At 40.3% G+C, this 14,338-nt stretch overlaps 1 protein-coding gene across 1 annotated transcript; it reads left to right on the top strand.

Annotated features, from left to right (window-relative positions):
- The first annotated feature begins 2,265 nt into the window (after window positions 1–2,265).
- CER1 (cerberus 1, DAN family BMP antagonist) lies at window positions 2,266–5,009 on the top strand. Its single transcript, XM_010857099.1, has 2 exons — window positions 2,266–2,772; window positions 4,695–5,009. The coding sequence occupies exons 1-2, from the start codon at window positions 2,266–2,268 to the stop codon at window positions 5,007–5,009; spliced, it is 822 nt and encodes a 273-aa protein (XP_010855401.1).
- Window positions 5,010–14,338: the final 9,329 nt, after the last annotated feature.

Genomic DNA, 14,338 nt, shown 5'->3' with positions numbered 1-14,338 from the left:
AAAAAGTTGGCTTAAAGCTCAACATTCAGAAAACGAAGATCATGGCATCTGGTCCCATCATTTCATGGCAAATAGACGAGGAAACAGTGGAAACAGTGGCTGACTTTATTTTGGGGGGCTCCAAAATCACTGCAGGGTGATTGTAGCCATGAAATTAAATATGCTTACTCCTTGGAAGGAATGTTATGACCAACCTAGATAGCATATTCAAAAGCAGAGACATTACTTTGTCAACAAAGGTCCATCTAGTCGAGGCTGTGGTTTTTCCAGTGGTCATGTATAGATGTGAGAGTTGGACTATAAAAAAGCTGAGTGCCAAAGAATTGATGCTTTTGAACTGTGGTGTTGGAGAAGACTCTTGAGAGTCCCTTGGACTGCAAGGAGATCCAACCAGTCCATCCTAAAGGAGATCAGTCCTGGGTGTTCATTGGAAAGACTGACGTTGAAGCTGAAACTCCAATCCTTTGGCCACCTGATGTGAAGAGCTGACTCATTTGAAAAGACCCTGATGCTGGGAAAGATTGAGGGCAGGAGGAGAAGGGGAAGACAGTGGATGAGATGGTTGGATGACATCATGGACTCAGTGGACATGGGTTTGGGTAGACTCCGGCAGTTGGTGATGGATATGGAGGCCTGGCATGCTGCGTTTCATGGGCTTGCAAAGAGTTGGATACGACTGAGCGACTGAACTGAACTGAACTCTTAGAAATCAGGGATAACTATTAAGAAGAACAGTAGTTCTGGAAAAAATATTCCAATGGGTCACTTCTTAGAAAAAAATGATTAATCATTACTGAAAAAAAAGGGGTTATGTTCCAGGATTATGTATGTTACTGAAAGCAAGAAATATGATGATTGAATTAAAAGGGGAGAAAGGCAAACAGGTGTTAGGTTGATTCCCAATGGAAATACTGTTCAAATATTGTAGAGGGCTGATGGAACTAAATTCTGAGGTTCTTTTTTGTGGAAATGTTTCTTTCTTACACCTTTGTCGGTTTATAATGTTTTAAAATGATAGTCATCTAACAAATTTTCCTTTGATCCCTGAATACTCATGTTTGCCTCCATCTTTATTTAACCTGGTCATCAATTATTGCAGAATAAAGAAAATGATGTGGGCCAGCCAGCTTCACGCCCCAGAGCTATCAAACCTGGTTCATAGAATCCACGTTTTCAAGTCTGGCTCTTTGTTTTCAGAAAAAAAAAAAAAAATGTCAGTAGGGTGGCTAGAGGGAAAGACATTTCCCCCTCCTAACCGAGGGCTAATGAGCTGTCAGTCTATTACTTAGAATCCTGTTGAGAGATTTGTGTGAACAATTGAAAAAGTTTATCTGATGATTAACCAGTTGTGAAATTTAGCACCAAGTATTTGATTCTTAAGGTGAGGGGATTACTTGGGAATTGTGAGTTTCCATGTGTGGAAAAGGAGACTATACTCCCTTTACTGTTACCATGCAAAAATCAACAACCCCAACTATATCTCAGTAATAGGAGCGTCCTTTTCTCAATGAACGTAACATTCCTCTATTTCTTCCTTTCTCTTTCTTACAACTTTTATATATTTCTTTGGCTGCTCCTGTGTGTGTGTGTGTGTGTGTGTGTGTGTATGTGTAGCCTAATAGCCTGAACTTTGGTTAAACGTATACATTAATTTTTACCTGATACACTTCTCTCTTGAAGAGGAGAAGGAGGAGAAGGGGACGACAGAGGGTGAGTTGGCTGGATGGTATCACTGACTTGATGGACATGAGTTTGAGCAAGCTTCGGGAGTTTTGGTGATGGAAAGGGAAGCCTGGCATGCTGCAGTCCATGGGGTCACAAAGAGTTGGACACGACTGAGCAACTGAACTCTCTCTTAAAAACATGTCAGTTCTATCTCAGCACAAAGCAGATGCACCACAGATGTTAGCTTACTCTCGCCTTAATAACAGTGATGGGAAATCCAGGCAAAGACGTGTTGTTTTCACTACTACTGCTCCTTAAATCTCAGACGATAAAGTGTCAGCTAATTACCCCCTGGGTCCCTGGCTTTCAGTGGAGCCTTCTAAAATACACAAAACCAAAATGAAGACAGAACACTATTAGCACTCCATAATTCAAGCAAACAAGAGATGTGTTTACTCTGCCTGGCTACTGACCACCTGCCTTCCCATCCCACAAGGCAGGTATCCATATATAGCATCTCCCCGGTCACAGTCCTGCAGGGAGTGAACCTCTTTCTGGGCCTCACAGTCTGTGAATCTTCAAGAAGCGGGCCCCGACAGCATGCATGTTCTCTTCCTTCAGCTGCTGGTGCTCCTGCCTCTAGGGGAGGCTGTACAGCACGGGGGTGGTCGCCAGAGGCAGAGTTCTATCTCTCTCATGCTCCTAGAAAGGAATCGCAGAGAGCTCTCCATGGGCACTCAGGAGGAAGCAGAGGAGAAGCCAGATCTGTTTGTGGCCGTGCCACACCTGATAGGTGCCAGCCCTGCAGAGGAGGGCCAGAGGCAGAGAGAAAAGATGCTGTCCAGGTTTGGGAGATTCTGGAAGAAGCCTGAGAGAGAGCTGCACGCATCCCAGGGCTTGGTCAGTGAGCAGATCTTCCCTGGGACTTGGGGCCTCACTCAGCCCAAGGGTAGGATGCCGACGGAGAAATCTCCTCTCCGGGAAGAAGCCAAGAAATTCTGGCACCACTTCATGTTCAGAATGAGTCCAGCTTCTCAGGGGATCATCCTGCCTATCAAAAGCCATGAAGTGCATCAGGAGACCTGTAGGACAGTGCCCTTCAGCCAGGTATTTGTTCTGGGTGGGGGCGGGGATCCAGATTTTCAGGAGGGAGTGGACAGCTGGGATGGGTGAAAAGCAGGGGACGAGTGTGCCAGGAGTCTGAGTCTCACCTAATTTCCAGATTTGGTCCCTGGACCTTCATCATGGGATTTGGCAAAGTATGCTCATATTCCCTAAATTTCTTTCTAACCTTGGAAATGCTGCAAAGATGGTATGATGGTACTGCTAATGTTAGTAATCATTCATATTGATCACACAGAGCCTTTTTTTTTGTTTGTTTTATTTATTTGTTTTTAAACTGGTGTGGTCTATCTGGAGAATTAATTGACTGTCCCTCCAGTTACGAAATTGGGAACTTAGAGTGATCACCAGAACTTCTCCCTAGCTGCATCTCTACACTCTATTAGACATGGATGAGCAAGTGGGTTCCATCTGCAGATAAGTGGGATACATTGGACTCCTCCCCATACTTGCATGTATGATGGTCTTAATCCCTGTATTTCACACCCAGATACTTCATAGGTCTATCAACTATGTCCAGGTTGTTAGACAGAAGTTGCCAGATTATTTCTAGCATTACCATAGCAAAAATGATTTAATACAACAGATTTTCTCATAAGCTTTCAAAAAGTAATCTTGATGTGAAATCACATTTCCTCCCCTTAGAAATGCCTGTCTTCCAGTTCATGTTGTGTTGGCTGATTTGTGGTTAGGATGATTGATTCCACACTATTAAGACCAGGGAGCATTCTACTATCTGCTTCCTCCAGTTGGTCTGGCAAAGCCCACACTCCAAATGTTAGATTAAAATTGAGAAATTGCATCAGGTCCTTAAACACAGAGATACTGAACCAAAAGCAATGCAGGGCAGAGTAAAATTTTACAGTCCAGTAAAGCTACCCAATTAAGCAGGCAGTATTATAAGGTAATTGACTGTGCAAGGCAGTTAAATATTCTGAAAAGGCAAGGATACGTAGCAATGACAAGTCAATGATCAAATAATAATGACTGCTTTGTTGGCCCATGTATAATTAGAAAATTGCTCCTAAGAACCGGGCAATCAAATTTCCTTTGAACTCTTATTTTGAATTCTATTGCTAATCAAATTAAGAGTAAGGTGTTTGGCTCATATATTTTGAAGGGCACATAAAGCTAGGTGTCTGGGGTTACGGGAGAGGCAGAGATGATGTCACGCAACATGATTTAGAGGTGTAGGTGCTGCAACTTTACTCCATGCAACTTTAATAAATTTGAATGTACTATAAACACTGCAAAATAGGACAGATTAAACTCTTGATGTTCTGATCTGTGAGCTTTTGAACAAATATGTATTGAGAATTTATTATGCACAATGCACTGTGAAGAGTAGAAGGGTAAGACACATTATTGACAAGAAGCGAGCCATGAGAATTTTTCAGACCAGTAACATCAAACTTAGAGTTTGGCATTCAAGTGTAAACATTTTCCATATTACCTTAGGTATTTCCTACAGGTTAATTTATTAATTTACCCAATAAAAGAAATTTAGTTGAGGTAGCTCTATGCTCTTAAGATACCATCACTTGGATATTTAAAATGTATCCAACATTGGAAAGATTTTTAAATTTTAGTCTAAGTTATCCTCAGGCTTGGGAGGGCCTCCATGGTGGCTCAGATGATAAAGAATCTGCCTGTAATAGAGGAGAACCAAGTTCACTCCCTGGATCGGGAAGATCTCCTGGAGAAAGGAATAGCAACTCACTCCAGAATTTTGCCTGGAGAATTCCATGGACAGAGGAGACTGGTGGGCTACATACAGTCCGTGGGGTTACAGAGTCGGACATGACTCAGCAACTAACATCCTCAGACTTAATAGTCTAGAGCTTCTGTATCATGTATGTTAAAGAAATGACTCAAGATAATTTAATGGAGATGTGTTTGCCTTTTAGACTATCACCCATGAAGACTGTGAGAAAGTGGTTGTACAGAACAACCTCTGCTTTGGAAAATGTGGGTCTCTTCCTTTTCCTGAAGCTGCGCAGCACCCCCACACATTCTGCTCCCACTGCCTGCCTGCCAAGTTCACCACGAGGCACTTACAGCTCAACTGCACCAACCTGGCCATGGTGATCAAGGTGGTGATGCTGGTGGAGGAATGTCAGTGCATGGTGAAGACAGAGCATCAGCATGGCTACCCCGCACAGGCTGGCTTTCGGACAGAATTTCATGTCCAAGATCCCTTTATCCCAGGATTTTCAACATAAAAAAAAAGAAAAGCTATTTTACTATTATCAGGAAAATTACTGATTACTCAGTCTGAAATGTTAAGTGGGTATATAATATTTTAAGAGAAAGATGGTTTACAAAATAGTTGTGAAAATGAGTTAGAGGTCATATTTATTTATCCATTCATCAGTGCACATTTGGGATCTAGTCTCGACTCTGCCACTAATTGGGTATAGCATGTTAATGAGCTGCAGAAGCTTTTTCCCCAAGTTTTTCATCTATAAAGAAGGGACTTGAACTAGACGATTGCTAAGGTCCTTTCTGCTACTATTATTACATGATCTATTGTCTACAAGTTTTGGTAAGAGCCCTCCATCTGAAGATGGAAAAGAAATAAACTAGACCATAAAATGGGTTTCTTTAATAGCTTGTCAAAGCATCAGCAAATATATATATATATATGCATCTGAGCCACAGTCAGCTCCAGGTCTTGTTTTTGCTGATTGTTTACAGTTTCTTCATCTTCAGCAACAAAGAATGTAATCAATTTGATTTTGGTATTGACCATTTGGTAATGTCCATGTGCAAAGTCGTCTCTTGTGTTGTTGAAAAGGGGTATTTGCTATGACCAGTGCTTTCTCTTGGCAGAATTCAGTTAGCCTTGGGAAAGCTGGAGAAGATTGAGGGCAGAAGGAAAAAAGGGCATCAGAGGATGAGATGGCTGGATGGTATCACCAATGCAACAGGCATGAACTTGGGCAAACTCCAGCAGATGGTCAGGGACAGGGAGGCTGCAGTCCATGGGGTTGCAAAGAGTTGGGCACAACTGGGCGACTGAGCAACACATGTATGCATGTATGCATACATATCCATGTGGTATTTGTAGAGAAGATTCCTGATCCTTGTAGCTGTCTTGGCTCTCAGGCCACGTTTTATTTGACTTTTATCAGATGATTAAGTAGGTCCATAGGTAGAAGGAGTTTGGAGTTTGGTTGCCTCATTACTTTTTATACTTCCCATATAAAATTCTTAATGTCAGGTCTCTAGCTTTGAAGAAGGAACACAGATATTACTTTTAGTGGTTTACATACGGATAAGGAACAATCAATTATCAGTAAACAAACTAGTGCCTAAATTATGGGGAAGGAAAATATATGATCAGTATCAGGTTTAAAGGTTAATCCAGAGATGTTGATGCAAATAACCAAGGAATTTCTGTAGATGTCAAATAAACCACAAATGATTTAAATTTAAAAAACAATTTACAGGTGAAATCCTTTTCCTCATGCATTTTGGTTTAGGTAGTTTAGTAATGGTTCTGTGTTCATATGACTGTGTTTGTGCTACTGCATAAAAAAACTCTGTTACAAATTTTATTTTGTAAATGCCACAGTTGCAAATTCTGAAAAGATTCCAAATATTTTAATGTATTAAATTTTCATGTATGATGCATTCTGGGAAATATTATAGCATTCATTTGTCTTATATTTTGCCCTTATTTGTTTTACCTCTCCCATAATTTAAAGGCACTATTGGGAGATTATCTAGTAAGAGTATTTCTGAAATGGCTTCATAGGTTAATGACACTGGTCCAAGTGTTTCTTTTAACACTGCAAACCACTTTCTGTTAAAGTCCTTCAATCACTGCCTGTCAGTCATTTCTCCTGTGTGTATTTATTTGTATGAAAAGCATGCAGAACTGACTTTCCTTAACCATATTTCTTTTTCTAAAATCATACTTTAAAAATTAATCTTAAAAATGATATTATTTGAATCCTTTTACTTTCAGTGTACCCAAGAATGTATATCCTGGAATAATAATTATTTTTCTAAAAAAGAAATTAATGTCTATTTTAATTCTATTCCTCTTTAGTCACACCATCTAACCTGGTGTTCTGAAGAAACAAATGCATTTATATTTAGTGTATACTCTACAACACATCAACACAATAGAATACATGCTACAGAGATACACATGCAACATTTATATTAGAATATATTATACCCTTCTGTGGTCAAAGACAACCTAATTGGCCAAGATATGGTCATAAGGATAAAACTGTTAAGCATTAATGATATCCCAGCTGGTCAATATATTTTGGTGCCAAAAGCTATTGAGCAGCTGTCTAGTTTGCCATTGCCTCACCCTGATTATGTAAACCCATCTCTGCCAATTGACTATCTTTCTCCTCCTCACACACTTGCAAATCCCTTTTATCTACCCTTGCAAATAGACTCTCCAGCCCAAGCCCCAAACAATCATCAGCTTTATTCAAATTCTGCTCTGCCCTTTCTTCATGTGTGAATTCAAGATGAGCTAGTTGATGGTTGTAGCAGAGGTCACATTCAAAGAGTAGCAGTATGAAACTCACGAAATTGCCCACATTCAATGATTTTTATTTACAAAAAAGGCAGTCTAACTGTTTGACATAATACACGGCAGCACAAGAAACAGAGGAAACACACAAATATTGAACAATCTATTAAGTGCCAGATACTGTCCTGAGTCTTTTACATAAATTGTATAATTTAAGTCATGTGTAAATACATAAATAGTACAATGCTAACAAGAATCAGATGAGGTATGTAAATACCCTATTTTGTAGGAGAGGAAATTAAGCCTAAAAATTTTAAGCAACTTGACTAAGATAATGTGAGGCATATTTTCTACTTATATTAAAATGTTTGCCTATTTGCTGTTTGTCAATTTAGACTTAACTCCTCTAGGTCTCTTCCCTATAGCTCTCAAAGCTAATTTCTTTTTACCTCTGGTCTAGCCCTCATGTTTGAAGGACAGTGATGTTATCTCTTGAAAGAGAAGTCATCCCTAGGTCAGGTTTTCAGCCAAGCATTGCCTTGACTTAAGAGGTGGTCATGGCAAGCCCCCTTCCTCAATTTTGGTCTCGTTTTCCTCCTGTATAAAATAAGGCTGGTAATAATTACTTCAGAATTACTGTGATGATCAGGTTTAGGTAACAGCACATCAGAGAGCTTTGGATCCTATAAAGCTAGGATAAATTCACTCTTTTCTATTCAGACTTTTATTTATTTATTTATTTTCATATTCAGACTTTAAAAAAAATTGTTTTGAGACATTTAAAGGACATAGAAAAGTGCAAAAAGCAATACAACAGACCCGCAATTTCCCACTACCAGAATAGTTAACATTTTGTCGTCTTGTGCTTCTTGTCTATTTTCTTAAAAGTATGAACCACTTCACATATACATCTTCTCTAACTACCCTGCTGATGTATCCCCCAAGTCTCTGAGCACTCAATACTTACCCCACCCCCAGTCTTGTTTACACTTCCAATACCTTTTAGATTTTTGTAAAGGTACATACACATCCATAAATAATGCATACTATTTTTGTGTATATGTTCCTTTACTCAGCAAGTATGTATTTGTCCACCAGTTCTGTGCACGATAGAGCTGTAAGTCTATAGCTGTGTCCACAGCAAGGAAAGAAGTCAGACAAGGTCCCTGGTCCTATAGAGTTCATATTCTACTGCAGGGAGACAAGCAACTTGAAAATCAATCAATTCATTAATCAACTGAAATGGAAAAATATCAGATGGTTATAAGTGATAAAAAATAAAATAGGCAAGTGTGCCAGAGGTTAATTATGTTAGACTGAATAACCTGTGAAAGTGTGACAATAAAGCTGAGTTTTTAATTACTACAAACATGATATTGTATATAAATTGCTCCATGGTTACTCCTTTCTCCATACAGGATTCCAGCTTGTTTTTACAACAGTTTTTAGAGGCGTTTTTTCTATACTATTTTATCTCTGTTAGGAAGTAGGACATTAAGTATTCCCTACAGGGAGTGGTTAACTTAGCTTTGATAATTTATTTTTTTGGTGTGTATAGTCTCCTTAACCTGTCAGTTTGATTCTTAATTAAGAATGTTATGTGTTCTCTGAATTTTCACTGATAATTTATGCTGTACATGACACTATTCTGAGGACCCTCAGATAAGCAAACATAGATAAAACACATTTCCTCCCACCTTGTAGCTTATAATATAGTAGCAGAGATAATATATGCAAATTATAAAGCAATAATAGTGAGCAAGTCCTGTATATTATACATCTTTGTTAGTCTCCCATTTCTAAAGTTTTATATATTACATTTTAAAATATTATTAGATATATTTCTTTTTATTTCTTATATAATAGTATTATATATTTACATATTTTGAGATTTTTATATATTTGTATATATTCAGGAACATACACATACGCCTACAATGTATAATTTTAATATTTTGTAAGGAATAAAAACTCAATACTTGTAAAGATAAGTGAACGAATTTTGGGAACTACTCTTGAAAAAAGGTCTGTGGGGTACATAGGGTGGGGAACTTGGAATGGCAGCCAACAAGTCTTAAAAATGTATTTGATAGACTGTGGGGAGTTTTTGAATATTTCTGAGCAGATTAGATGATATCAATTTACAAAGTAGATTCAGAGGGCCTCATGACCCCCCAAAATGTGCATAATTGTTGTGGTTATGGACACACTTAAAGGGAGATCATCTAGAATTTTCCTGAGCTTCTACAAGATTTCCACGAGCCAAAAATTTTAACAGTGGAGCCGGTCAGTTGGAATGGAGAGAAAGCATGGAGGCCAGAAGAGCTGGAAGAAAACTTAGAAATCATGTTCACAAACCTCTTCCGAGCGAATCTCAAGAAAGTCAAGTTTCCATTTCAAGAACAGAGGAGGGGTTTTAAATATACATCAGTGGGTCCTCTTCACCTTGTTTAATGTTCACTTTCAGGAGCTGGCAATGGTGAAATGGGTGAGTAATCATACCTTAAGCAAAGGAATGGACTTTCCTGTAATACGAGTTTTCCAAAGCCAGGCCCTAGTTTATCCACCCACGTTTCCGGGAGAGAGCTCAGATATTCATTTTATTGCCCTGCTCCCTCCGTTTTCATTTCATTCCTCGTCCTTTCCTCCAAAAGAAACAACCAGTGACCCATCTCTGGGTGTGGACTTGGGTTAATGTTTCTCAAGGAAATGGTCACAATTTCCTCTTGTCTACCAGCTAAGGGAAACACGCCTATTTATGTTCAATATCCCAGGAATAAGAGTTTCCAGTACATGACTCTTTATGTCACAGTTCCAGTAATCAAGGGAACCTGCATCCTGCCTAAACCCTAAACAAGAAATAGGTAAAAATTTAAATGGATGCACAGATTTTACCTCTTACAGCTGTTCAAATAAAACACTAAAAGGATGCCTCCATCAACGGCCCTGGGATCCATTGGATTTAGTAATCTTTGAACATTAAAAAAAATAATGTCCTGGAGCGTCTCAGGACCATGAGAATACAGGGTGAAACTATCACTGAAGGGCCTCCTCCATGTGCAGAGATTGAAAAAAGAGGTTTTATGCTCTTCATTCCCCTGCGCTATGGCCGTGGCTATGCTAAGTCACTTCAGTCATGTCCAACTCTGTGCAACCCTATGGACTGTAGCCCTCCAGGCTCCTCTGTCCATGGGATTCTCCAGGCTAGAATACTGGAGTGGGTTACCATGCTCTCCACAAGGGGATCTTCCTGACCCAGGGATTGAACCCATTTCTCTTATGTGTTCTACATTGGCAGGCAAGGCCTTTACCACTAGTGCCACCTGGGAAGCCTCCTAATTCCCCTGGCCATTTGCAAAGGTGACTATGAGTCCAGGCATAGCTCTAAGGAAAATAGTTCAAAGCAGGTGGAATTTTCTTTGGTGTCTACTTTTCCTCCTTTCTGCTTCACCCTTGAGCTCCCTTCCCTCTCTCACCTTGATTCTAGGATATTCAAATTGTCTACAGTTGCCCAGGGCTCCTAATTCATGTGCATTCATCTGTGTAGCTCATCCAGTTAACATCTATTCAGAATGAATTAAACATCAGGCACTGAGCTGACCCACTGTGGTACCAAGATGGCTATGACAGCTTCCTGCCCTTGAGGATACCGAATTTACCAGCTAGAGAGTTCAGATTTCATGTACAGGTAACTACTCCTTCACCTTGGCTGTGTGTTAGAATGGTCCATGAGCATTTAAAATACAGAAATTCTGTTCCAATAATTAGAGGTAGGCGTTGGGGATATCAGGCAATTGTCAATATATTTTTAAAGCTCTGCTGGTGATCTTTCCACCAGGGCAGATAATGAGTAGGTGGGAGCTACTGCAGAATTCTGGTCACAGGAATTCTGAACACTTGCTCAGGTCTCTTCTTGAATTAGAACATCATGCTGTTCTCTCAGTCCTTCTTGAATTAGAACATCATGCTGTTCTCTAAGTCCTTCTTGATCCTCCAGTTTTGTTGTTCTCCAAAACTCTAAGTTCCTCAAATTTCATTTTCAGGCAGCTTATGAATAGCCGTACCCTTGCTCAGTTAGCTAAACTGCAGTTTTTGCCCAGAGGAAATAGAGGTGTTCAATTGAATTTTCTTTCTCCCCCAAATCATTGCCTCTTTTTCTAATATACCTATTACACGTACTCCTCTATCAGCATTTAACGCTATAATTCATTAACTCTCATGTTTTATCGTGCCTCAAACTACATCAGGTGCTCACAAGCAAGGCTTTTTTTTTTGGTTTCACACCCAAGGCATCTGATTCACTGGGTTTGGAATATGTTCTGGCATCTAAATTTTTTCCACTTCTTTATCATGAAGATTTTTCAAACATACAAAATAGTTGAAAAAAATAAGATCCCAGAACATGTCCACAGCCTCCACTTCAGTTGAAGCGACTGTTATGTTTGCCATATTGACTTTATCTTTCCTTTCCATTTGTGTGAATGTGTGTAGATGTGTGTTCACTACATATTTTTATATTGTAGGCCCATTCGAAAGTAAATTGCAGGTATCATGACGTTTCACCCTAATTCTCCAATATGCATCGCCCAAGAATGAGGTTATTTTCCTACACAATTAAGGACAATAATATCATTATCACACCTAAGAAAATTAACAATATTTCCAAAATGTCATCGAGTTATTTGCAGTTTAACATTCACCGTCTGGATCTTGCTCTCTCTCTCTCTCAAGTACAGAGCTGGAAATTTCAGACTTTATGATAGGCTCAGGGAGGAGATCTCAGGGGAGCAAGCGGGACTTATGAGACAGCCCCAATAAGTCTTGAGTTTGCTCTGAGTAGATTTCACAAATCAGGACAGAGATCCTCTGGAGCAGTAAATGGCAACCCACTTCAGTGTTCTTGCCTGGAAAATTCCAAGGTCAGAGGAGCCTGGTGAGCTACAGTCCATGGGGTTGCAAAAGGTCAGATACAACTGAGCACATATAAACGTAATGTCTGGCCAGAAGGCCCATTCCACTTGACACAAGGCCTAAGAGAAGCCAGTCATATGACGCCTAGGGTACACTCCCACATGCTGGCCTGAGCTAGAAGGAAGCAGAAATGTTCTCTCTGGCCCTGGGAAACTTCAAAGAAAATCCTCCTGCCTTCATGTTTACAGTAGAAGTCGGGTGATGAGTGTAGAGAAAGGCATCTACAATCATTAACTACATACCTAGTTTAAGGCATAAGATCAGCTTCCGTGGAAATGATCAGTTGAATGATTCTTTGCTGTGATTAAAGCTGCTTGACATTGTGGCCCCGCGTCAGGCTTCAGGAGAGCTGTAAGAAACAGAGATGGTGGGAGTTGGAGTTTGATACTTCTTCACACTCTCTAATATTGCCTCCATAAAAATAGCATCAGCTGTTGCTGCACATGATATAATATTAACATGCTCCTTTAATATCTACAGCATGCCCGTAAAAGACTTTGATGATGACAGTTGGCGATTTCCGTGCAGTTAATGAATGACAGCACACGGTGATCAGATTGCTTCAGGAAGGAGTCTCTCAGAATGCTGGTATTCACAGAACCAGACCACAGGATGAATCCTGGGTGCAGGACTTTCTAAACCTAAGGCTGACCCATTTCTTTGTTGCCTATATGGTTCTATAGGGTCATATCTCTAGGTTTTCCCCAAACAGCAGAAGTGGACTGGGAAAAGGTGAAGGGAATAAGGGGGTTGCTTGCTAGAATAGGTATGAACTTAGGACAGACTTTTTGTTTTTGTGATGCAGTTACAGTGAAAGTGTTTTTTTTTTTTTTTCTTGTTATTGTTTAGTTGCTAAGTTGTGTTTGACTCTTTTGTGACCCTGTGGACTGTAGCCTGCCAGGCTCCTGTGCCCATGGAATTTTCCAGGCAAGAATACCGGAGTGGGCTGCCATTTCCTTCTCCAGGCGATCTTCCTGACCCAGGGATCAAATTCTCATCTACATTGACGGGCAGATCCTTTACGGCTGAGCCACCAGGGAAGCCCACAGTGAAAGTTAACTAACTGCTTGATTAAGAGAGCAAAGAACAAAGACATGTGTGCCTATGGTATGCATGTCTATCAGTTTGGCAGGCGTTGCTCTCCAAAGCAGCACAGGTATTTAATAAACTGAAGATGTGGTCAGTGTATTCTAGCTGTTCATTAATCTTTCACCATCTCTTGCACTGAATTCCTCAATTGTGCATTTGCTTGCTTCATGCTCTTGCTTCATGCTCTTCATACATTCAATGAATGTAACACTCATTGCCTATGGAATTTTCCCTGGCATCTCTGCTATTCCACCCATGTCAACTATATTTTTACCACTGGAGGCCGTGGCTCCCTGCTGTGGCACTGCAGGTGTCAAAAGGTGAGATATCAGGTGTCCTCTTTTTTTTTTTTTAATCTATTAGATGTAGATTCCATGAACCCAGATCAGGTCCATTGAGTTAGTAGGCTTGGAAACCAACAAAAGTTAAGTCTCTAAAGTGTTTTACAGCCATAAACACGATTATGCACAACAGCCGGAAGTACTATTTTCATTACCTCTGGCACCTAGGTTTTCTTTGAAGGACTCAGAAACGATGTTCTTCTCCTAGTCGGCAGTCTCTCCACATGAATCACATGGGCTGTCCCTTTCGGTCTCCTCATCACCATTCCTGGTGCTAAACAGGCTCATGTTTTCTCTCCCTTTCAGAGAGCCCAGCATCTCCTGGGCTTCCCTTGTGGCTCAGTTGGTAAAGAATCGCCTGCAATGCAGGAGACCTGGGTTTGATCCCTGGGTTGGGAAGATCCCGTGGAGAAGGGAAAGGCTACCCACTCCAGTATTCTGGCCTGGAGAATTCCATGGACGGTGTAGTCCATGGGGTTGCAAAGAGTCAGACACGACTGAGCGACTTCACTTCAGCACCTCCTGTTCTTGTTTTTATACAAAGATGGGAGACATTCAGTTTTAACCCTTAGTTTTCCTCCTGTCCCCATCAAAATTTCCTGCTTGGTCATCCTTTGGCTCTTCTTTGCTTCTGACTGAGAATTAAGCA

The sequence above is a fragment of the Bison bison genome, unplaced genomic scaffold (assembly GCF_000754665.1).
Source record: "Bison bison bison isolate TAMUID 2011002044 unplaced genomic scaffold, Bison_UMD1.0 scf7180017864376, whole genome shotgun sequence".
NCBI lineage: Eukaryota > Metazoa > Chordata > Mammalia > Artiodactyla > Bovidae > Bison > Bison bison.
This window is presented reverse-complemented; position numbering and strand designations above follow the sequence as displayed.